This window comes from Meleagris gallopavo, chromosome 25, assembly GCF_000146605.3.
Source record: "Meleagris gallopavo isolate NT-WF06-2002-E0010 breed Aviagen turkey brand Nicholas breeding stock chromosome 25, Turkey_5.1, whole genome shotgun sequence".
Classification (NCBI taxonomy): domain Eukaryota; kingdom Metazoa; phylum Chordata; class Aves; order Galliformes; family Phasianidae; genus Meleagris; species Meleagris gallopavo.
Genome location: NC_015035.2, coordinates 579,540 through 604,530, shown reverse-complemented (window position 1 = coordinate 604,530; position 24,991 = coordinate 579,540). Strand labels below are relative to the sequence as shown.

Below are 24,991 nucleotides of genomic sequence, written 5' to 3'. Positions count from 1 at the left end.
GTTGGTTAGTTTGTTACAGCACTGTTGGTTATCAGGGGTTCTGAAGCCAAGATAATTGTTTTGAAGCTTTCACATAAAGTTCCTTTCATCAGCCTTCAAGGAAAGGCTTACAGCACGAAAAGGAGGCTCTCTCTAAAAAAAAAAAGAGGTTCAAATTAGAGGTTTGAACTGCAGGTTCAAACTAAGAGGCTCAAGAATGGTTCAAACTATCCCCTTCTATATGAGGAGGCTCAGGAGTCTCAAGGGCAAGATTATCAAATTCTTAAGGTTCTGATGCTATCCATCTACCAGATCTTGGCAGTAAGAAGTGTAATCATTCAAATCCTAGCCATTAATGAAGTTGGTCATAAGTATTTAGCTACTAGGAATGCTACATACTGTGTGCTTCTTTATTTCCCAAACAAGTCTGATGTAAAGGATCCAGTAACACAGATTACATCTTAGAAGACCACAGAGTTTGGTGCCCCTGGACCTAGGTTCCAGGAGATGGGATTCTCAGAAAATGGGTTTAGTTAGTTGGTGACGTTTAATACCTACAACGCCAACTGCCGGGCCTTTATGTCCAGAATGGTTTAACTTATGGAGTAAGGTCCCTGAGTTCTCCTCTTTCCTTCCACAGGGCAAGCAGGAGGACTTCAAGACGACAATTCTGGAGGGTATGGAGACGGCCAAGCATCAGGTGAGGGTGGCGTTTGATGCTTGCCACTTAGGAGCAAGAGCCGCCAAGCTAGGGAGCGATGCTTGCAAGTGCGCATGGGTGTGGGTGTCCCAAAAGTAGCGAGGTGCAGGAGTTGTGTACCCACCTGTTTTTTAAAAAAAGAAAGTGAAGGGTATTTTCAAAAAGCACTTGAGGTCTGTACCACCTCCAGAAAAGGACACTAACCTGTGTTGAAATGTCTCAGGCCGATCTCTCATCCCTCCTTTCCTCTCCATGTTCAGAGGAGTCCAAAAATGCAAAAAGATCATTCTTACATAGACAGTTTTTCCCAGTTAAAATGGCATGGGAAGCCCTGGGCTTCAGCACAAGTAGACCTTTATCTCATTTGCTGAAGAAACATAGCGTGTCTTTTTTGCCTTTTTTTTTTTTTAAGGGGTTGAGTTTGAGATGTGTCCCAGTGGTTAGCCCAGGAGATCCATCTGTTGTGGACATCAGGAGTCTGCTTTTCAGTGGACTTGGTGGCTGGTTGCACTCAACATCTGGTCCAAGCACTGATGCCAGCAGCATGCATTTGCTGTTTAATTCACAGAATTGGTGTCTTCACTTTAAGTCCTTTGAGTGCTACTGAAAATCTTCCTCTAACTCTGCAGCTTTCACCCTCACGTGAGGTGTGAGGATTAGGGTTGTAAGCCATGGAGTCAGATGCTCCAGAACCTTATTCTGGACCTTCACGTTGCTCTTCGAAGCAAATACAAATTCAGGATGTTTGTCTGAGCATGCATCCTTGCTGTTTCTATATCAAGAAGTGTAGCTGTGTTTTGCTTTATACCACTCATGCAGATTTCTGAATGTTATAGACTGTGGACTGGAGGATGCGTTGCTTACTGAGGTAGGCATTGAGTGTTGGGAAGTTCTGCATGATTTGCATTACATACATGCTCGAGGGTGTGCTGTAGCAGTGGGCTGATCCCTTAACCAAGCGACTTCCCCTTGGAGTGTCATTCATCTGCAGATGTGTCAGTAAGTCTTTAAATGAGCAGCAGCCCTCAGCATCCCTTCTGTGGGGATAAAGATAATTAAAACTTGGGCACATTGGGTTGCTGATACGGAATGTCAGGAAGTGGTGTGTGCGTGTGAATGTGTGTGAAGAGGAGATAGCAGTCCAGGAGGAGACATGTCTGCGTTCTGTGAGAAGTGCCCCAGGGAGAGCAGTGTGCAGTTCTGAGTTTCTGTTTCTTTTACCATGTGAAATAATACAGCAGGCTGATTTACCTTTGAGCCGTGTCACTGCCAAAGGAAACACAAGGATGTTTCATTTGTTTAAGATCTGATGGTTGACTCAAAAACAAACAAACAAAACCAAACGTATCACTTCACACTTGGCTGTTTCTAAATTGTGATGTCAAATCTTGTGGCTTTTTTTTTTTTTTTTTTTTGGTAGTATAAAATATAGCAGTGCTCATCTGGAGTGATTTTAAAGTTTGGGTTGTAAGAGGTGTGGCCTTAATAAATACAAACAGCAGAGGAACCACTGTGGGGCTCTTCCTGAGGCTGTCTCGAGCAGGAGTTTCTCTGGTGTCTCAGTTACAAACGCAAAGCTTCTCAAAAAAACTGCCATGCTGCTTGAAAAGCCTGTACACTGGAGTTCTCTGCTGGCTGTCACTGCATGGCAGGCAGTGTTTCCTAAGAAGTACCCTGGGAATGCCCACTCATTTCAGCTCGAGCTCCTAGAGGGAGCTGGGTGGTTCTCAGTCTGTGGCCAATCTGTGCCCGTTGTGCTGCTGAGCCCCTGCCAGTGCTCAGCATGGAGCTGTGCCATCCTGCACCGTGCTGTCGGAGCAGTGACTTCGGTTTGCCTGTCGTGTCATGGTAGGGAGCATGGGGTTCAGCACATACATGCATTTGTAGGTGTCCATTAGTAGTGTGTTTGGTACAGGAGTGACAGGCAGCTGAAGGGCCCAGAGCTGTGTGTTACTGGAGGAGATGAAGCTAGCTCTGCTGTGTTTCTTCCCCATTGCAGACCATTGCTGTCCAGAAGCATTATTGTGTCTCAGTGTTTCCTAGTATTAATTCCACTTCCTTGCAGAGCTCTATAGACTCAGGTTTTAATTTCCTCTTGCAATTTCTTGTAAGCAATCAGAGTTTTCTTTCCTGTTGCCCATCATGCAGTTAGATCTTCTGATCTTTGCTTATGAATGGATTTATTTTTTTTTCACAATCATTCTCTTCCTTAATTTTTTTCTTGTAAGAAATGCTTGGAAGCTGTGCATGGCTGCACCAGAACAAAGAGAATTCCTGCTTTTCCCCAGGACAGCACTTGCATGTGGACTTCAGGCTCAAAAAGAAGCATCTTTGTTAGTGGAACACATGCTGCAAGCTGATACATTTTTTGATACTCATTACAATTTTCAACAATTCCACTTTCAGCACATAGTCTTAACCTTGCTGCATTGCCCGTGTTCTTCCCTTCCTTGGGGTGTATTGCTTTGTATCTTTTGAGACCTCACTTCTGTCTTATTCTCAAGTCAGCTCCTAGGACATCTGAGGTTCATAGTGCTCAAATTTGACATCTCAGCGTTTTGTTCTCCTTGCCATGCCTGCAGGGTTCCCTCTCTGCACTCCCTTTGTGCTGTAGCACTTCCTACAGCTGTGCCTTGGTTTGCTGCTTTATATGATGTCCTAATGAGGTTGAGGCATGTGGGGCACATAGCTGCACGAGAAGTTCCCTGTAGGTATCTGGGTGCCTTTATGAACAAAGTCTTCCCCGTATCTCCTGTTTAACATTGTTCTTTTACACACGGAGCCTTTCTAAGGAAGAGACCCAAATCTGCTGTACATGAACTAGGGAGGTGGTGTAAGTAGGATTGCATTTCATTGCAGTGCATATTATGGGTATGTAAAAATGGAAAAGAAAAAGCTAAGGCACAGTCTTCTACCTTAAGGAGGAGAAGCTCAGTGCAAATATCACCCTTGGAAAGCAGGTGAGAGGGGCCATTGTGCTCATATGGCATGGGCCTTTTGGATTGGAATGGCTCCAAAATGTTTCTCATATTCTGACAAAGTGGGAGCTGCTCAGATGAAGGGCAGCACCTGAAGCAGTTGTGATCTACAGATATTCTGCTGGATTTGCGTTCTGCTGCCCTCCTTATTGCTCAAATTGCTCTTTGCAGTAGCGCAGCTTTTTTGTTAGCTCCAGATGATGCCTATAATTCAAAGAACTGTTGACTTGGAAAGCTGCATGCCTTCCAGAAATAAAGGAAGAATAAGCAAAAGCTTGTCCTGAAATGAGCCACTGTGTCACCTCGTGGTTGCTCTACGTGCATTCAGTAAGAAGTGCAGGGCCAAAAACATTCCTGTAGCAGTTCCATTGCAGTGCTTGGAGACAACTTGTTTTTTTATTGTAGGTGTGGAGGGTGCAGCTTTCCAGAGTAGACTTCCACATGACCGTATGACATCTCAAGAAGCTGCCTGCTTCCCTGATATAATCAGTGGGCCACAGCAGACTCAGAAGGTGTTTCTGTACATCAGGAACCGCACCGTAAGTGTATTGTAACAGTATTGATCACAAAGATGTAGGCCACTTTTGTACCAGAGTATCTTGCAACCAGTTTTGGTGGTTACTGTGTCATATCATTAGTAGATCTTTGCTTTTGTGGTGGTGGTGTTTCATTTCTCGCATCCTGTCGTGCTCTAAGGAACAAATTACCCAATTCTTGATTAAAGCTGTGCTCTGAAGCTGTGTAATAATCTGCAGTATTCAAATGTCATTGGCAACCTCAAAACTATGAGGATTCTGCCAATACAGCTTTTTTAAGGAAACAAGTAGAAAATTGGAACACATGTTCTAGTGTTAGCATGCAGATTAAAAATATCTCTGTAGAACACTTGAGAACATGATATATTATTGCATAGAATAAGGCAAAAACTCTCAGCTTGTATTGCTTTTTACTTGCTGTTCAGTTGCTGCATATAGACATCATCAGTCATGTGGTTTATTCTCAGAATACTTGTTCTGGTTTGATTTCCTAAAAGAAATTGCTCCACTGAAAAATTAAAGTCTGCTTGAGAATGTTTGTAGCACCTCTGCCCAATTCAGAACTTCCATGCAACTTAAAAACGTCAAAGGGAGGAGTGAGATTTTAATAATTCATTGGGGAATTCATTCACTTGGGATTTAAACCTGAACAAAACTGGAATGGTAGTACTGTGTTTCTGAGGATGATGCTCTTTTAATGTGGGCAGATGATGATAGGACAAAGGGGGCAGCAGAGGTGCTTAGGGAACTTTCTAGGCAGGATTTCCTTTCTAAAGGGGGTTTGAGTGGATCTTCTCCAGCTGGGAAATAACTCCCCAGCTTAGGGGTAACACAGTTGAAATTCATTTGAAGTAACAGTAAACTAATGTGAGTAAGTAAAGTAATTGTATGTATGTGTACATAGAGATTGGCATGTAAAAACAGATTGTTGGCTTTGAATTCTTCCAGCTGAGAATGAAACCTTAGAATTGAATGGTACAGAAGTGGCACGTAGCACTATGAAGTGGTTTGTTCCACGATCAAAAAGAATGTTAAAAATTACTTGGAAATAAGCAGAATATACTAAAGGAGAATTTGCCTCAGTTGGCCTCCCAGATTATATGGAAATTCTTTCCTCTTTGTCATGCTTGTGTGATATCCATTGTATGTTATCAGCGAGGAGCTGAGGCATTTCAGTTGTGTAATTGTAGAGAAAAACCCAAGGAAATAACCAAAGAAATCACTAGTTTTGGAATGTGAAATGACGTGGATATGCTGTGTGAGCTACACATTGCACAGCAAAATGTTATATATAAACTCAGCTTTGTTTTTGGAGTGCAACTCTCCTAAATGTGGATAATGCCTTTTAATTGTAGGCTTTTACTTTTGGTCAGCCCTGCAGTGCTCAGACAATTGGACTCAATTATCTTTAGGTCCCTTTCACCCATTCTGTTCTATTCCCTGCATGTACATGGGCAGTGTATTCCGTGGATATTGTCTTAGTAAAGATGGGTTAGGTGATTAAGAGACTTCATTAGATAGCAAATACTTCTATAACCTTGACAAAGACCATGTGAAATTTGATGCAGCAGAGTCAGATGCGGGCTCATATTGCATGCCTAGTTAAAATATGGCACATCGTATTTGCCATGCAAGCTGTATGGATAAGCAGTCTTTCCATGTATGTTTTCTTTTATGTGTGATTAGGAGGTCACTAATTTGATGCATTGACATGTACTTTAAATGGGATAGGAGAGTAAAATTGATTGTATTGTTCATTAAAGAACGCTGGAAGGTGAAGTTTCTTGTAATGAATGCAGCACTGCAGAGAGTGACTGTTACAGCATTTACTCTCCTATCAGTATTTGGTTACAAACACATGGAAAACACCTCCTTTGTATTGCTTAATAATGTGTCTTACTGTTTAACAGCTGCAGCTCTGGTTGGATAACCCAAAGATTCAGTTGACATTTGAGGCAACCATCCAGCAATTAGAAGCACCTTACAATAGTAAGTCAAGTCTTTTCCTGCCAAAACCATACTGTATGTACTGTTGCTGTTTTTCAGTTTTGGGAAAAAGCTCTTCCAAATCAAGAGAGGACTTCAGATAAGTCCTTCTGTTAGTGTGGAGTGAATGCTTGATGAACATTCAGGTGCAAAGCAGCATATTGCAGCATGCTCATGTCATGAGTTGGTAAGAGTTTGTTCCCTTAGTAAAGAAATCTTATCTATAGCAGAATTCATGTAAGTTGGTAAGTAGATGAGTTGGTAAAGAAGTTTCTTGCAAATGAATTCACCTGCAGCTTTTAAGGTTTGCTACGACTTCATGGGGATTTGAAGGTCTGAGAGTTTCTCATTCATGAGCTTTAAGAAGTTGCATCAGTCAGTGGCCATAACAAAAGAAGGCAATACAAGAGCAAGGAGTTACTGCTTGCTAAATTTCAGTCGAGGTGGTGTCCTATGCTTCATAAATGGAAGAGATAAATAAGAGCATTTTATGTTCTGTACTACTTTTCAGGCAACATTTGTAACTGCTGTACAGCATGGAAAACAATTTGTGGTTTCCAGAAAGATATTAACTTCAGATATGTCCTTCAGGAAGGCGTATTTCTCAGTAGAGCAGCAGTGAATGCTGTTAGTTCTGTGCTGCTGAAGATACAGAATAACTTAAAATGATGACAATTTTGCAGGTGATACAGTGCTCGTTCACAGGGTGCACAGCTATCTGGAGCGGCATGGGCTGATCAACTTTGGCATCTACAAGAGAGTGAAGCCTCTTCCAAGTAAGCAACTTGAAAGCTGTTTCTAGTTGCAGGGTTTCTTTTTGTTTCTGTTTATTATTCTACAATTTACTAGGGCAAATCTTGGAGCACCTTTATTTTTAGGTTTCTGGTACTTTGACAGTAGGAAAGGCTGGAAAGCCATTGATGCATTAAGTTAAGCACTCTTAAGAGGGCAAAATCTTTGTAAAGCAGTGGCTGCAGAATGAAACTTGCAGAAAGCGTAGTGGCAGTTGACAGGTTCCCAATTAATGACTGGTGGGAGATGATCACAGAGGAAATTAAATGCACTTTCATTAGAAGAGATTTTATGTCAACTGTACCTCACATCTAACATAACAGTAGTTGTATGAAGTTTTATTGATCCTGTGATAACTGACTTTAATGGTCAGAAACTTCTCAAGTCTTAACCATAGGTAAGTGTTCCTGTATTATAAGGGATGAGTGAAAGATGCTGATGAGTACTGATCCAGCTCCAAAGCTTTCCAGGTTTTATTCTTTTGGGTCCAGAGGAAATAAAACTATGATACATTGTCTCACTGTAATTAATAAGAATCAGATTCTTCAAGCAGTTTTCCTCTACAGGAATTTCTTTCCTTCCTTCATAGATAAGCTGTTGGCCAACTTTTAATTCTCATTAAGAATATATTTGTTTTGTTTTGCTGTTATCATATTACGTACATACATACTTCAGTTTTCTCTGTGGTTAATTGTAAGAAGTTTGTGTTGTCTGAACTGGTGATGAGAAGGAAGCTGTTTTCATTCCTGGTATCTTAGACACAACTGCTCATGTTGTGGTTCACTTCCACATCCTATAACTTATTATTTTTTTTTCCTTTGTTTAGCCAAGAAGACTGGGAAGGTGATCATCATTGGTTCTGGTGTGTCTGGGTTGGCAGCAGCTCGCCAGTTGCAGAGTTTTGGGATGGATGTCACAGTTCTGGAAGCCAGGGTATGAATTTCTGTGCTGTTTTACTTTGATACTGAATCATAAGCAGGAAGGCACTTGACACAGTGACTGGAAGCATCTCTGCAGTGTGCCCAGAGGTGGGTGCACTTGGCAGCCAGCTGGGGTGTGTTGGAGTTCTGATCTTGTCTCACTGGGAACAGTATCTGTTCTCCTTGGGAATGGATGAATGCTGTGTCAGGGAGCAGTGCACAGTGAGGTGCTCACCACCAGTAATGCCTGGAATCTTCATTTGGTGATTAAAAACGGATATTTAGTGATTAAGAACTGATATACTGGAAAGTAGAATGCAAGTCTGCATCTCAAAGAGCTCGCCCATAGGTCAGAATCATTGTCTGGAATTGCAGAGTGTAGTCAGGTAAGATTTCTTTCTTGCTCTTTTGTATTCTGCATTAATCTTTCCTTATTGATTACCATGTGCTTAAGGCTTATATTGTAAAGTTATATAGAGCTCGATTTCACAGAGGGTGGTGACACGCTGGAACAAGTTGCCAATGAGGCTGTGGATGCCCCATCCCTGGAGGCATTCAAGGCCAGGCTGGATGTGGCTCTGGGCAGCCTGGTCTGGTGATTGGCTGCACATGGCAGGGGGTTGGAACAAGATGATCATTGTGGTCCTTTTCAGCCCAGGCCATTCTGTGATTCTACGATTTTCCTGGTGCCTTAACGAGCCGAACATTCCTTCAGTAACAAACACATTTCTTTTTTAAGCAGTTGTAAGTAGAATCTCCTTAATTTGAAATCGAAAATCATTTTTTCCACCTGATTAAACACTTGGAAACAGCTTGATGCTAATCTTAAATAAAACAAATTAAGCTGTTTGTAGATGTGCTTCTGACACTCTTTTAGCACAGAGTGCATGTGAGGCTTTCTTTACTGGAGCAATGCTTCAGACCTTCCTTTGTGCTACCTGTCCTGAGAGGTGCTGTGTGGCTGTTTAATGCTGCCTGGTGGTTCCTTGCATTATGACTTCAGTGATTCAGGTGTAGCTTCTTCGTGTCCACTCACTTTCTGCAGCTGTTAGGTTATTAGTAGTGTTTACACACTTCTGAATTTCTGGTTGGGTGTTGAAAAACTGAAACGTACAGTGTTATGTGAATTAGTAGCATGGGATATTTGCACCATGTTCGTTGATCTTTTTCTTGGGTAGCATCCTGCTAGCTGCACTGGGAATAGGAAAAGGGGTTTTTTAATTGTGGTTTTCTTTTGGTTTGTCTGTTTGTTTGTTTTTCCCACTTCTGTGTTTAATATGGCAGGAAGAGAATCGTCACTCTTAAGTTAACATATCAAGAATCAAAACCTTTTTTCCCCATTTCCAATGTGGGCTGCTGATTTGTGGTTGTCTTCTGGGTTTATAGCTGTGTCTGCTGAGGAGAATAATTGAAAAATTGTTCAGTGGCCTTTTCTAACACTAAAATTATTTCTCTTAAGCACGCACAAATCGTTTCCAGTATTGGAGTTGTTGTGGTAGGAAGTAGTAGGAGGCAATGTATAACGTAGAACATAATCTGCCTGTGGGCAATGAAGGATTTTTCTTACAGTCACAGTAAGTCCTACTGTAGGTGCAGCTAAATTTATCCAAATCTACATGGACTACTTTTTAATTAATGCAATTTTAATGTTTTATCCTTTTAATTTAGGGAAATTATTTGCCAAAATTAATTTGCAGAGCTTCTTTACAAAAAGGAATCTACGTTCTGTTCCCTGAACCTTTGCCTGTGAGAATGCTGAGCCTATGTTATGTCACGTTTGTGATGACTTTTAAGTGAGATGTGATGCTGAACGTTACCAGAGCTGTAATCTGTTGTGTTTTTAAAAGGACCGAGTGGGAGGAAGAGTTGCTACCTTTCGTAAAGGGAACTACGTGGCTGATTTGGGAGCAATGGTGGTAACAGGACTTGGTGAGTTTTACAAAATAAAAAGAAATTGGGGGAGAGAATGTTGCAGGTCACTATATTAAAAAGAAATAGGAGGCTTTATACCGTTTTCTTTCCTGGCCAAAGTAATTGTGTGTGTTTGATTATTAAGAACAAGGTGTTCTGGTTTGGCCTCTTCAGTAGTTACCATTTTGTGGCAGTGGATTTTCATAATCTTCAGAAGCTCCTGAAGTTAATGTGTAGCTGTGGAAGCTTTTTTTTTTTGTCTCTAAAATAGCTTTTAGTGTGAAATCCTTAATTAATTGCAGATAGACATCTCAGGAGTACTCTAACTCCCAAAAATGCTTTCCAGGAGGAAATCCCATGGCTGTGGTCAGCAAACAAGTGAACATGGAGTTGGCTAAGATCAAACAGAAGTGCCCACTGTATGAAGCAAATGGACAAGCTGTAAGTCTGATGCTGGTTCCATATAAATAGTATCTCCAGTGTATTTGTTATCAGCCTACTGATGTAGCACAAAGCAGCATCCAGGAAGAGAGGAAGGGAGTAGTGAACATGCCTGTCTACTTCAGGCTTATCTGTAGTCATTCTTCTAAAACCTATTTCTTCCATACAGATTTTTATTTGAGATTTCAGATCTTGTATGGAAGCTAAGCTCCTGTTTGTTCCTCCCAAAGTAACTGATTTTTTTCCTCAGGCAGTTGACACCTCACTCCCTCTTTGAAAGGATTGTCTGCTGTGCTGAGTCCCTTTGCACATTCACAGCATGGTTAAGCTTGGATGGGATCTCTCCAGGCCACCTGGCCCGGTCCCCTGTCCCAGCAGGGACACCCAGAGCTGCTTGCCCAGGAGTGTCCAGACAGCTTTTGAATGTCTCTGAGGAGGAGACTCCACACCTTCTCTGGGCAGTGTGTTCCATTACTCACTCACTGCGTGGCACAGAAGTGTTTCCTGATGCTGAGACAGAACTTCTCATGTTGCACTTTGTGCCCGTTGCCTCTTGTCCTGGCACTGGCTACCATTGACAAGAACTGGGCTCTGTCCTCTTTGCACCCTCTCTTCAGGTATTTATTATCAACAGAATCCTCTCCTGAGCCTCTTCTCCAGACTGAACAGTCCTGGCTTCCCCAGCCATTCTTCGCAGGAGAGATGCTCCAGTCCCTCACTCATCTTGGCCTTTCATTGCTCTCTCCAGCAGCTCCCTTGTTCAGGGAGATCCAGAGCTGGACATGGTATCTCCCAGTGATGGCTTACCAGTGCTCAATAGAGGGAAGGATCACTTCCTTTGACCTACTGGCAGTGCTTTGCCAGTGCATCCCAGGTTACATACTGTTAAATGTGTTGCATTACATTGCTGACTCATGTTCACCTTGCTGTCTGCTGGGATGCTTGGGTCCTTTTCTGCAAAGCTGCTTCCCAACTGGTTGGTTCATAGCATGCCCTAACACCTGGAGTTGGTCCTCCCCAAGTGTGGGACTTCAGCTTCTCCTTGCTGAATGTCCTGAGGTTCCTATCAACCTGTCAGAGTCCCTCTGGATGGCAGCAGGACCATAATAGTGTATCAGCCACTCTTCTCAGCTTTGTATTATCTGTGAGATTACTGAGGGCATGCTCTACCCCGTCACTAATGAAGATGTTGAGTGGAATCATGGTGATTACCAGCAGCTTCTTGGTATTTCAGACTTCAGGAGAGTTACCTTACAGCTCCTCATTCAGAACAAGTGTTATGGGATCTAACTGTTCAGTGGAATCTTGCTCCCTGTGCCTCTGGAAGATCTGTTTAGCTCAATAATAGCAAGTCCTTTATTTGCTTTTCACTGAGATGTGTTCTGTGGAAGCATGCCAAGTTCTGACTAGCATTGATTGAAGGAATTGTAGAATTTTGAATGTTAGTTATGAGGTGTCACGAGTTCAGACTGCACTGGGAAAGGCAGTCTTTAAATTTTTCTCTCTGCCATTCCAGTATTGTATCTCTGAAGCTCACATCTAGGTGACCTAGATCTTCTTTTATTTGTGAATAGAATATGAAGAACAAAGTTTGTTCTTTTGGTTTGTAGGTTCCAAAAGAGAAAGATGAAATGGTGGAGCAAGAATTCAATCGTCTGTTGGAAGCCACTTCTTATCTCAGTCATCAGCTGGATTTTAATGTTCTCAATAATAAGCCTGTCTCCCTAGGTCAGGCTCTGGAGGTTGTCATACAGTAAGTGACTTCACTCTTCACCGTAGAATTTTGTATTTTATGGAGGACTAAAAAAATAGGTCATGATGCTCCTAGAGTAAGCATTGCACACTCAATGGATGGTTCTAGCTTCTTGTTTGTGCTTCTTGTTATTTCCTGTTTATTGAAGCAAAATATACCACAGACATCTACTGTAGCAAATGTCTTTTCTTGAATGCTTCCTGAAAGTCACTGCTACAGAAACTGATAGTGGATAATTAACTTAATGTGCAGGGGGTGTACTTATTGTCCACCTATTCTGCTGGAAAGGTAGTGGTGTTTGGAATAGACCTTTTAATAATGCTAGATAATGTCAGGCTTGCATTTCAGCTGGTCAGGTGTCCTTCACTTACAGAAACTTGTATGCAGCAACAAGAAAATTCATGAGTGTTTTCTTAAAATATCCTGTGTGCTTTTATGCATTACATCTAGGTTATAATAATGAGCTTTTTCAGTACTGCTAGGATTTTATACTGAGCTGACTCTTACTCGTTGCCTCTTCCAGATTGCAGGAGAAACACGTGAAGGATGAGCAGATTGAACACTGGAAAAAGATTGTGAAAACACAGGAGGAATTGAAAGATCTTCTTAACAAGGTCAGATTTTGTCCAATGATGATGTTTAGAACAGGAAGTTACCACTATGTTTCTCCAAAGAAAACCTAAACAACAACACAAAGCAGTTGCTATTAATACTGTTCTTAAAAAAGCCAGCTGTTCTAAGGCTTGCCAGGTATCACTGCTATGACAAATGAGGCCTAAAGAGCTATTTTAATTCATGCTGTTTTTCTAACCTTCAAAAACTTCTTCAGAAATAGTAAGGGAAGTACCTGCTTTTTTTTTTAATATCAAAAGACATAAGCAGTAGTGCAGTAGAAGATTCTTAAAGAAATTTGAAAGCTACCATACAAGTTGAGTAGGCTTTCTTTCTCTTTTCTGTAAGAGAACTTTGTCCCCATGTACAAATTGAAGTGCAGGGGAATAGGTAGAAGAGGTAAAACATGAATCTAGGAAAAGAAAGAGAGAACACATGATCAACCAGTGTTATGTCATAGCTTTTGTTGGAGCTGTTAGGAAACAGCAATGGCTGTGGCACTGTGAAAACCCTTTGAATGTTGAATTTGGAGGAAAGGATAATCAAATCTCTGATTTGTAGTGTAGGAACAGTGTTCCAGGCTGTCTCTGGAGTCCCACTTAGTTGTGGTAGGTGGGCTCTTTAGATCTCCACAGTTTCTCAAATGAAGAAATGTCTGAGGACAGCTGATTCTTATTTTTCAGTGAGGTGTTTAGTCAGAAATCACTGATGTTGTGCTTAAGCCATGTTCTTCTGGAGTTGGTGATATTTATTGTGATTTTGTGGATGTAGAATTGTATGTAAGTAACATCTGGACATCTCTTTGCTGCAGTGGTACAGTTTGAGGTGAATATCCATTTTAGACAGTCACTCATGAAATCTGTCTACCCCTGTTTCTTTTTTTTTCCCCACTTCATCTTAAAAAGATGGTAAACTTGAAAGAGAAGATTAAAGAGCTCCATCAGCAGTATAAGGAAGCATCAGAAGTGAAGCCACCTCGGGATATTACAGCAGAGTTCCTTGTAAAGAGTAAACACAGAGATCTGACTGCACTTTGCAAGGTAATGGATGGCATACATGCAACACTCAATTCAGTGATCTCTGAAAACTTCCCCAGCCAAGTAAAATAATCTCATCTAAATGTTTCCACAACTCTCACTCAGTTCTAACACTCTCTCAGAATGTGAAAGATTGTAACTCGGGGTTGATAAGTTGATGACTGTATTTAATACCTCAGTTAAGGTGGAGAGTATTAACATGTTGAACGTTTGGATTTAGCTACCCATGTTAGATCATATCAGAGAGCATTTAGCAGCTCTTTTCCTGCAGTGTGACATAGGCTTCTGTGTAGGAAACAGCAGAAGAGTACAGTATGCTGAATTAAATGTTGGAAAAATTAAGAACTGGATTTAGGTTTCACAGAAACCCACGAGTCTTGCTGTTATTTCTCTTGGAGCCAGATCCAGCAGGATGCCATGCAATATCTCTCAGTCCTTTTGAACGTGAGCTGAGCTTAACGTGAACTTTTATTGTGTTTAGGAATACGATGAATTGGCAGAAACGCAAGGAAAGCTGGAAGAGAAGCTGCAGGAACTTGAAGCCAATCCACCAAGGTAAGGATAGGAGTGATAAAGATGAGTAACGAGGAAAGCAGAGCGTTATCCATGTAACACTGTATTTCTGAAGGGAAGGTTCTACTTTCCTTAGAACATGAGCTCCTCTTTGCAAGTGTGACTTGGCTGAGTTTGGTTTTGGCATTTGCTTTGAGAGTTTTGTTGGCTCTTTTTCTCCCACTGAGGAAGAACTGATAGAATACGTTTTCCAAAGCAACGTGTTTACAACGTCCTGCTCCAACAAGCTTAAATGTCTTTTGTCTTGTATTCTCTTCCAGTGATGTTTATCTGTCTTCAAGGGATAGGCAAATACTTGACTGGCATTTTGCAAACCTGGAATTTGCTAATGCTACACCTCTCTCTACACTTTCACTGAAGCACTGGGACCAGGTAGCTAATTAATTAATGTGTTTGTTTTGCAATGTACTTCAAAATCCATTTCATTCCCATGTGTGTTAACTGTCTCAAAACTCTTGAGTGCTGTCTGCTTTAATGCTTAGATGTTGTCATTCCCTGGTGAAATTCCAGGAAGCTTTCTCTGAATGTTGAAACAACCTGTAATAATGCTGTCTCCTAAAACTTTTCATAGTTATTACTTGGTTAATATCATAGGCTTTAAAATCGATTAGACTCATTCTTTGAAAATGTTTGTTGAAAACATTGTGCCACTCCACAGAGTTGCTGATTATTCTCAGTGGAGTGATGTGACTGTTATAAACATAGACTTTCCTGTGTCTTCATTTTTAGGATGATGACTTTGAATTCACAGGCAGCCACCTGACAGTGAGGAATGGGTATTCCTGCGTGCCCGTGGCCTTGGCAGAGGGGTTGGATATTAAGTTGAACACAGCAGTTCGGCAGGTTCGCTATACAGCTTCAGGTATGTGAAACCACCTCATGATAACAACTGCTCTGAGGGAGAACAATCAAATAAATTACAGCTCAGCTCTTCTGGAAGGGGATGGATCTCATGGAATGCACCTATCTGAAGTTTTAAGTTAGAAAAAGTCGTGTTTCTTATTGTGATAGGTTATGTAGGAAGCTTTAACAGATTCGTAAATCTTTAATGAGTTTTGCTTCTTTCTGTGGCTGGCTTAACTCCACCATTTTCAGCTGCAATTATCAATTAAGAGGCTCACACTCATTCTCCAGTCTCTTCATGCTGTTGTAACTGAAGTTTTTGGAGTAGGAGGACTTTGCTGAAGATAGCACAGGCTGTGCTGTTAGAACTCTGGATATAAGATCCACATGGAAGGAATACTGGTCTTCAACGCATTGATCTTGGGGAAACTCAGTGAGAAAGTGACTCAGTGAGAAGCACATCCCTACTGGCTGTGTAGTTATGCATGTATTTAAATATCGTGGACCTTTAGACTTATTCCAGTGTGGTCCTTCTTGGATGCTCTATCAGTTCCACATTTTGGTATTTGCACTGTGTGGCCAGTTATGTTTGCTTGCCTAGAAGTTAGGTTAAGCTTGGTAAAGTTTTCTCTGTAACCTAAATAGTTTCTGCTGTGGCTGTGCTTTTAAGATAGTCTTCTAAATTTTTGTTAACCCAACGCTGGGGCCTTTATAAGGCCTCTTGCCTCACCTATTAAATGACAGTTTTTCACTTCCTTTTCCAGGCTGTGAAGTGATTGCTGTAAACACACGATCTACCAGCCAGACGTTCATTTATAAATGTGATGCTGTGCTCTGTACCCTTCCCCTGGGAGTCCTGAAGCAGCAGCCTCCAGCAGTACAGTTTGTGCCACCTCTCCCAGAGTGGAAAACTTCAGCTGTGCAACGTATGGGATTTGGCAACCTTAACAAGGTCAGTCCTCGTTGAGGGAACTGCAGTGGAGTGGGGGTTGTAATGGATGGAATCTGAAATGTTTGTGGTGGATGGAAGGAGAATGTTTCTTCTGTTCCTCCTTTGCTAGGCTTTGGTGTTGAAAATTATCTGAAGAACTGTAAAGGCTTCTTCTCTGTATCCTGTATGATTTTTAACTGGTTAAATTTCAGCAATAGATTGACACAGTACATTTAGCACAGCTTGGTAAGCAGCAAACAAATAACGTGATAGGATGGGTATTAACCTATGAAACACAGTAAAGGTATATGCTTGCATGTATATATCTCCAGATTTTCCTTCCTGCACTTTTTCAGTGATGAAAGTCAATTAATGGAAATGTCTTTATTTTTATTTTTTCCCCCCTGATTTTATTGATTCTTTGCTTCCAGGTTGTGTTGTGTTTTGATCGTGTCTTCTGGGATCCAAGTGTCAATTTGTTTGGTCACGTTGGTAGCACTACTGCAAGCAGAGGGGAACTTTTCTTGTTTTGGAACCTGTACAAAGGTATTTGTGCTGCATGTCTGCTTCTATACAAACAAGAAATTGGCAGATTCAGATGCAGAAAAGAGCACTCCTTCAGGTGCTGTTATTTTTCACACATGAATGTGATAAGAAGTATTTGTAGGAAGGCAAATAGAAGCAGCGAGTTGCAATAAATTAGGACAGAACATGGAAGAGGATGGGTTCATCAGTGCTGAGTTTGGGGCTACATCTGTGAAATTACATTGCTTCTCATTGGGTCAGATGGCTGAAAGGGGAAAAGTTAACTGAACTTTTTTGTGGATCCACAGGTGAGAGTTAAAATGATAGCAAGATGGTGGAATAAAGTAGAACTGACTGACTTTGTGATGCTGCAGTCATTTATTTCTGTTGTGTGTTGTATTTCTGTAGACATAGCATTTTGAGAGAGACTTCTTTAGCTTAGAGAACGAACTAGGGAGAAAACTATCAATCCAGAAACAAAAAACTTAGAAGCATCATAACACGTGTTGTTATCTGAGTTCTTCTCAAATTGCTCTTTTTCTGGATGGTGTTCTACTCCTCCTTTTGGTTCAGTTTGTGATTGTTTCAATCTCTGTGCACTGGAAATAGAAAGAATTTGTACAAGTGAGCTATTGTGCTGATCTTAGTGAAATTTTATCATCAATTTTCTTTTTTCTGTCAGATTGTTTGGAAGATTTTGAGTTACCTGGAACATGTAGCACAGATGACTGTTAAATCCTAATGTCTGTCTTCTCCCAGATAAATCCTTTCCCCTCTTCTACGTGCTGTCCCTCCTGATGTGCTGGTTTTCAATACATCAGTTTTCTTGATAATTCCAAGTATTACCGTAGTGTATATTCATCTGTTTTCGTCCTGGTAATTCAATGTGGTAGGGGATGATTGAGAAATATTATTACCTGTTGAATTTATTAGTTTTTTTTTAGCTCTGTGATTTAGCTGCAGATAATAGTCAGACTTGTCTGGTTGAAATGTTAGGATTTCAATAATTCACTTATTTTTCTCTCTCCCACCCTCTTCCTCCCTGGTTAGCCCCCATCTTGTTGGCCTTGGTAGCAGGAGAAGCAGCAGGAATCATGGAAAATATCAGTGATGATGTCATTGTTGGACGATGTCTTGCCATCCTCAAAGGCATATTTGGCAGCAGTGCTGTGCCACAGGTTAGTACAGATAGGCATCTCAGTGGAGGACCTGTATCCTGCAACAGTATAAAAAGTAGATGGTAACTTTATTGTACCAGTTGACAGACCAAATGCTGGAAGGCATGAGCAGTACTTCATGTAAGGAGTAGGTGCCATTCGTTTTCCTTATTGCAGGGTAACTATAGAGCTGTTATTGGAAGTGGTTTTATCATCCTCAGCCTTTTGCTGTTTTCTGTATGATGCTCGACCATCCCAAGGAAGCAGCAGTTCTCAGTTGTGCTGAGTTCTCTGAAGTGCACATTTATTGAACGTGTTTATAGTTTGGCAGCTTACGTGTTGTAAGCACTTAATAGTGTTGAGATTTGCTGGATGCCATTCAGCAGTCTGGATACACCACACTCATCTGTGCTATCTGATGAACTGTATAGAATGCAGAACTTGCTGTGCAAGTACATCTATCAAAGTGGAGAAGTAGAAAAGTTAAACCAATACAACAGCACTTCTCCGGAACGTAATCCATCCTCCTCCTTGCTGTGCTCTTTCTTGTTAGTGTTGTCTTTTCTCTTTCTGGCTGGGTTTTCATTTCCCTAAAATAGATGTAACCTGCACCAGCTTTCCTGTAGGTCCCCCTTCAGTATTGAGGACCACTGTGAGATCTCCCCAGAGCCTTCAGCCTCCAGGATGAACAGCCCCTATATCTCTTTCTCTCTCTCTCACTTTTATCCTTCACTTTGCATCTTTTGTATTTTGTACTAACTGTAGAACACAAACTGTGTCAGCAACTGAAGCTTCTCTTTTCTCAGCCCAAAGAGACTGTGGTCTCCCGTTGGCGTGCTGATCCGTGGGCCCGGGGCTCGTACTCCTATGTAGCAGCTGGATCTTCTGGAAATGACTATGACTTGATGGCTCAACCAATTACTCCAGGGCCAGCCATTCCAGGTGCTCCACAGGTGAGGTATTTCTCAGTTCTTCATAGAAATGTATCAAGATATGATGGGTTTGTTTCAGTAAAGGTGAAGTCCAGAGGGAGAGAAAGCAAAAATTCTCTCCCAGACTGGGAGCCAGCACAGTGAAGACCTAAGACATCTCTGGTTCTTTGGGAAGATGAAGTCTTGAAAGCAAAAGCAGAAGGGGCTGTAGGGCTTTGGCTTCGTTGAGGTGGTTCTTATGGTGGTACAAGTCTCTAATAAACATAGCTATTGATAAAATGATTTTCTATGGAATATATAAGACAAAATTGTTGTCCTACTTTTCGTGAGGTAAAACTGCTCTAATCTACGTGAATTGCTGAAGCTTTCTTTTGCACGTATTGTCCTAGAGTTCATGTTCTAGTGTCAGACGTGGTCATTTCTTGACATGTATGTAAATTTGGCCATAGAATTGTAGATACAACATTGAAATGCTTTTTCAGCATACAGTCTAGGAAGCAAATCTCTATCAGCTTCTCCAAGTACTGCTTTTGAAGTAGAGTTCTATTGCCAATGTATTTGCTTTGCTACAACGATAAGTAACAGGAAAGTATTTTGTCACTTTGTTTTTGACAAACATGGAACTGAATCTGTGCAGAAGTCATAACTGTGTTCTCTGTTCCTCTTTGCAGCCCATTCCTCGCCTGTTTTTTGCAGGAGAGCACACAATTCGCAACTACCCTGCCACTGTGCATGGTGCTTTACTGAGTGGACTGAGAGAAGCAGGGCGCATTGCAGACCAATTTCTTGGGGCCATGTATACTTTGCCCCGCCAGCCTACTCCTGGGGTGCCCACACAACAAGCTACCACCATCTAAAGGAATGAGGAGGGATCAGAAGAGGACTAACAAAGCCACAAAGCTGCTGCTGGGTGAACAGCTTGGGATGAAGACATTCATGTAGTTTGTTCAGAGTATCTGCTGAAGGAACTTGGCCATAAGTTGCTGTGTTAGAATGGCCTTACAAAAGCCAGTTGGCTTGGCAACCCTTGACAAAAACCTCAAAAAGCTGTTTCAAGTGTCAGCATATACAGAATTCTTTACTACTAAATTGGGCAAGGAGGTTTATTTCGACTCTGCGGGTGCTTTCTGGAAGTCAAGCTTATAGTTGGAGTCTTAGAGGGTTTTATTCTACCTATTCATGTATTTACAATCCAGTAATTGCAGAAAAGGCCCTTTAGAAATTGGCTTCTACGAACTGTAGCTTAGTGTAGAATTTGTGGAAACACTTTTGCTTAATTTTGTTTTGAAGAATAATATTTTTGACCAATTTTATTCCTCCCCAGCATTTGAGGATTTGGTGTGACCGTTTCCCTACCAGTAACAGTGCATTGCACCCTTCCAGAGTGTGCCAAGCATGCTGCAGTGGTAAATATTTTCAACAGAAGAAATAACCTAAACTGGATATTCCGAAGTTAAAAGCTAGGAAAAATCACTTGTGTTTGTTTATATAGAAGCAGAGCTGCCCAGACAGTAAGCTTGTGAAGGACTTCATCTCACGATCGGTGTGTGCTGCAGGTGGGCTGTGCCTGGTGGGTTTCTACCCCTTTCTTTCAAAGCCCAAAGGGAAATACTTTCTTTTCTGCTGGGTTGAGGAGACAGTGTTGCAGCTGCCAGGTTATCCTTAAAGTGACTTTGGCTTGGCTGCTTTTCTTTGTTTTCCTTCTTTCTCACTCAGTGCACAAGAACGTTCTTCTCACTGTGCAGAGTGCTCTTATTTAATCACTTAGGGCCTTCTCTCCCCTATCTCTAGTTAGCACTGTGTTTTCTTCTCTGAACTTTTCTCACCTGTCTTCGTAGAGCTTGCTTACATCTCTCTGTGATCTTTCACACTTTTCTACTTCCCCTTTTTTTTTTTTTTTAAGTCTTTGTTCTCTCTGATGTTCTGTGTGTACGTGTGTGATCTGTCCCACCTTCTGTTCCACTGGCGAGTTGGTACCCACCCATTTCCTGCTCTTCCCTCAGCAGTGTCACTGCTCACCTTATTCCTGAAGATGATGCACAGACAAACACGACTGCAGCCCCCATTTATTTATAGCAGTGTTGGTTTTGTCTGCAGGCTTTCAGTCTTGGTGTTGTTGCTTCTACTGTTTTCTTGTGCCTCAGTCTTAAAGCTGGAGATCACTTTTCCTTCTGACTGTATCTGCTGTCTTCATAGGCAGAGCTTCTGATGGGCACTGAGAATGGAGGGACAATGGGATAAATCAGAGCTGGTCATCCTTACTTTCCCTTCCAGGAGGTGAGAGGACTTGGTGCTGCTTGGTTAGGACCTGGAAGTCCAGCAGGGCACAAAGGGAGCTGTGTCCAAGGGAAGTTTCAGAGGGCACTGGCTTATTTGAGACTTAAAGCTTCCCTCCTTCTGTTTAGGTAAAAGCCTACCTGGAATAGAATGGAATAGAATCCTAGAATGGTTTGGATTGGAAGGGACCTTTGAGATCATCTAGTTCCAACCCCCTGCTATAGGCAGGGACACCTCCCTCTAGCCCAGGTTGCTCACAGCCCCATCCAGCCTGGCCTTCAGCCCTCCCAGGGAGGGGACACTCACAGCCTCACTGGGCAACCTGTTCCAGCATCTCACTGCCCTCATGGAGATGAATACTACTGAGAGACATGGTGTTCCATGATGACAGTGTAACAAGCCTCTAAAATCCATCAATAGCTGATCTGTTTTCTTGGCTGTTGTGATGGAAGGCGGGAAGTGGGTCTGAGGATCAGGTGCTGTGCTCTGTAACGTGGCTTTGAGCTTCTGTGGGTCTCTGTATCCATAGGCTTGTTGGTAGTGCTGTGGCCATGAGGACTGTCTTCCCACTTCAGCAGTGTCAAGAACTCAGACAAGCTCTTCTGGTTCACTGGAAACTGAAATAGTCCTCAGCAAAACCAAGCTGTATTTTCCAAATATCAAGCCACATCAGATAACTAATGTTATTTTCAGAGTCGGTGTTCTCCTATTTATGATCATTCTGATGGAGACTTAGATATTCAGTGGACCAAATCCCCTTAAATGTACAGTAATTTGCCAGACATTCACACATGAACAAACTTGCTTCCACACATTGCCTTTGCTTTAGAAGTGAGCAGCTCGATGTACTTCAGGCTTTTAGGAGCCTTTGGGGATCAGCACAGACACAGATGTGCTCCCTGCATGGCCCAGCTGCCTGTGGTCAGTAGCACTGATTGCACCCAAAGTAGAGCAGTGGTTGGGTGAAGGTGAAGGTGCCAGACTGCTCCCTTTTGTTTTTGGTTGTGTCCTGGGGGGTTGCTGGGGTGAAGGAAGCATAGGGAAGAACACTGTTATCCTATGGCCAGCTGAAGTTTTGCAGACCTGGATCAGGTGGCCCAGTGTGGGCTGACCTCATGTTGAGGTTCAGCCCTGCCAGGCTGTGCAGTGAAACTTCCATCCCTCGTCCAGGAGCAGGAGCTCTCTGCTCCTTGCAGCACTTGTGTTCCTAAGTGTGACTCCCAGCACTTAGCAGCTCTTTACCTGCAGCTTCTGTCCTCCAGGGACTGATTGCCACCTCCCTCTGGTGGTGGCTCCCATTCCAATTCAGGAGCTTTCTGCTCTGCTCTTTTTACCAGGCTTTGGTGGACCTTTGGTGCCACCTGTAATGGCTGTTCCTGTTGAAGTGCTCACTGCCATTTTCCCACCACCTACGACCTGCCGAGGAGCAGAAAGTATTGCAGTTGAATGAATTGCCAGATCTCCCTCTCAGCATCCTTCCTCGTGACGTGGTCTCCTTCCAGCTGCTGCCCTGACTTCCCTGTACGCCGCCTGATCTGTTAGCACAGGTTGGGATTGAAGGCAGCCAGGCTCTGTCCCAAATGAATGCAGTGGAGATTGGCTGCACCATCTGTTTGCATTGCTCCCCATCTGTTCTCAGGGACTCCCCACTTCTCGCTCTATGGGTACGTGAACTGTATTTCTGAGAATAAAACTGATTGGTGCTGTGTTTTTTGGGTTGTTTTTTTGGGGGGGAGGGGTGTCTTTCTAGTTGAACCTTCTGTGCTGAAGTTGCACTGGTGGTGTTCAGTGTGTGGGCAGTGCTCTTAGGTGCACTGCTTAACTCTGAGGTGTGGGATCAGGGCTTGGACTCGGTGATCCCCATGGATCCTTCCAGCTCGGGGTGTTCTGTAGGGTGAAGGAAACCTACAGCGGAGCTCTGGGTGCTGAGTGAATGCATGTGCTCACTTGGTTGTGCATTTTGGATGGGCAAATGAGGAGGAAGATATGTTTGGTCCTCTGGATATCTGAGGTTGTGACAGGTGCTAGCATCTATTTTGCAACAAACAGCTCTTAGCTCAGGGTCTTTGTGTTTGTTTGTATGGAGCTGAGGATGCTTGCCATGGTCCTGCCTGTAGTGAGAAGTGATCACAAAGCATGGCTTCTCCATTTTGCTGCCTCAGCATTTGTCTGGATTATAAACATAGGAAAAAGAAATAACCTTCTGGGGTGTTTTGGTTTCTTTTTTCACTGTGAACCTTTCCAGCTCTCCTGCCATGCATCTGAAGAGCTCAGCAGAGGGCACTGTGGCCACCGAGGTGCTCGCTTTATCTGGCAGCTTTAAATCACAAAGTGCCCCATAAAGGAGGGTGATTTAACTCCGATTCGATTTATTTGTACGCTGCAAATTCTTTTTCAGGGTGGTGTTGATCCCAGTAGTTACTCTTCCCAGAAATGGATGTTACCAAAGGAGAATGAGAAGCCTCAGCTTTGTTCCCATCCCTTGATGGCAGCTCTGCAGAATGACTGGAACTGCTTGGAATTGAAAGCAGAGAACGAGAAAGCTGGGACACCTGTGTTGTGCACTGTGCGTGTGCCAAAGGGCAAGGAGGTCTGGATGGCCTGGAGTAAAAAGCGCTTTGGTAACAGTGTGATGTCCACTGAGAAAAGGACAGGAGGACTCGCAGAGGGAATAAAACAGAGCACGCCCTGTGCCTGCGAGAAGTGAGCTCAGAACTCATCCCATGTTCTGTGGGAGTAGCTTGGCTTGGGGAGGAACGGAGTCCTGGGCTGGACTGGCAGTAAGGGTGGTGGTAGCGATGTGTCAGCAGATCTGTTGGCAAGGACAGAAAAAGGGACCTGCCAGCTTGCTGTGCACCTCAGGACAGCGCTGCTTTGGTTGCAGTGCCAGAACTCCAACCTCAAGGCTGTGCTCAGATCCAGGAAAGTGGCTCCTCAGGGACCCTGGGGGGAGAACCAGGAACAGTGTGGGTTTATGGCTGGGAGCAGCACTACATGAGCAGCCTTCTCACCAGGTTGGTTAAGGCCAATGGTTTGCAGCTGAGATAATGAGAGGGTTAGAGTCGTACTGCATTGCACTGGGGTTAGGATTGCAGTGCATTGCACGTTGCATTCCATCATTTGTTTGCAGGCAGAAGGAACATAAAGCCACCAAAACAAGGAGATGTGACTGACTGAAAACGATGGAGCAGTGAAGCTTCATGGCTGAGCAGAGCAGTGCAGCAGGTACCTGTGAGCACACAGTATGGAATAACATCTCACAGTGGGTGCTGTGCCCATGCCTGGCAAATCACCCACCTCGTGTGGGTGATGGGTGCTGCAATGGTAACAAACACTGGGAAGGATTTGGTTTGGCTGCAGATGGTACTGCAGGAGATGGCATTGCATGGGGCTGTATGTACCACACCAAGACACGTAAAAAGAGAAGAGTTTATTGGTTATATACTGTAGAGCTGACAGTGTTCGAGTCAGGAGAGACATGCAGAGAAGTGTGGTTACATGTGGCATGCAGACTGCGAGCACTGGGACGGGGAGAGGTGAGCAGGGGCAGAGCTGCTCCCCTGGCTCTGTGGTTATGAAAACATTTATTGCGTTATTGCCCTCTAACTAAGCCGCCCCAGCCCAAATCTATGTCTGCAAATACAAAAAAATAGATTATTATATATATATATTTTTCCTTTTTAAAAATACATTCCATGCAGCCCCCAGCACCGTCCCCCACCCGGGTCCTTTCCATCAGCTGCAGCAGCAAAGAACAGCTGGGACCCCCCGTGCTGTGTGAGGGGCAGAGCTGAGGGCTGCACTGCAATGTCTGGGTGGTTGATGCTCCATCCACAGCACTGGGAGCAGCCCTGCACCCCCTCTGTTCTCTCGCAGAGCTGGTGGCTGTGTGTGGGGATGGGGCTCCATCAGAGTGCAGTGGGGACACTGCAGTGCCTCCTTTACTCTGACGCAGCAAATACATTTACACCTTTGGAATGACCCTCGTGGCCTCAGGTCCTCTAAAAGCCCGTTATATTTATATGCTAAAATTACAAATATTTCTTCAGCGATGGCAATATTTACACATACACTATTTTACAGCTGTTCCAAAAAAAAAAAAAAAAAA

The 24,991-nt window shown here is 42.9% G+C and overlaps 2 protein-coding genes across 2 annotated transcripts in view; both read left to right on the top strand.

Annotated features, from left to right (window-relative positions):
- KDM1A (lysine demethylase 1A) overlaps positions 1 to 22,593 on the top strand; it is a gene marked incomplete at its 5' end in the record, with an annotated part of 26,790 nt that extends 4,197 nt beyond the window's left edge. The window contains 18 exons of the mRNA XM_010723254.3: positions 620 to 679; positions 4,063 to 4,196; positions 6,104 to 6,182; positions 6,863 to 6,955; positions 7,798 to 7,904; positions 9,739 to 9,820; positions 10,149 to 10,243; positions 11,854 to 11,996; positions 12,520 to 12,610; positions 13,514 to 13,648; positions 14,127 to 14,200; positions 14,479 to 14,590; positions 14,948 to 15,080; positions 15,826 to 16,013; positions 16,424 to 16,538; positions 17,568 to 17,695; positions 18,481 to 18,627; positions 19,278 to 22,593. Coding sequence (XP_010721556.2) covers positions 620 to 679; positions 4,063 to 4,196; positions 6,104 to 6,182; positions 6,863 to 6,955; positions 7,798 to 7,904; positions 9,739 to 9,820; positions 10,149 to 10,243; positions 11,854 to 11,996; positions 12,520 to 12,610; positions 13,514 to 13,648; positions 14,127 to 14,200; positions 14,479 to 14,590; positions 14,948 to 15,080; positions 15,826 to 16,013; positions 16,424 to 16,538; positions 17,568 to 17,695; positions 18,481 to 18,627; positions 19,278 to 19,463 — 2,102 coding nt within the window. The remainder of the gene's footprint in view (positions 1 to 619; positions 680 to 4,062; positions 4,197 to 6,103; positions 6,183 to 6,862; positions 6,956 to 7,797; positions 7,905 to 9,738; positions 9,821 to 10,148; positions 10,244 to 11,853; positions 11,997 to 12,519; positions 12,611 to 13,513; positions 13,649 to 14,126; positions 14,201 to 14,478; positions 14,591 to 14,947; positions 15,081 to 15,825; positions 16,014 to 16,423; positions 16,539 to 17,567; positions 17,696 to 18,480; positions 18,628 to 19,277) is intronic.
- Positions 21,255 to 24,991, top strand: part of ZMPSTE24 (zinc metallopeptidase STE24) — an 8,519-nt gene continuing 4,782 nt past the window's right edge. Inside the window, exon 1 of the mRNA XM_031556771.1 lies at positions 21,255 to 21,275. Within this exon, the coding sequence (XP_031412631.1) occupies positions 21,255 to 21,275 (21 nt within the window). The remainder of the gene's footprint in view (positions 21,276 to 24,991) is intronic.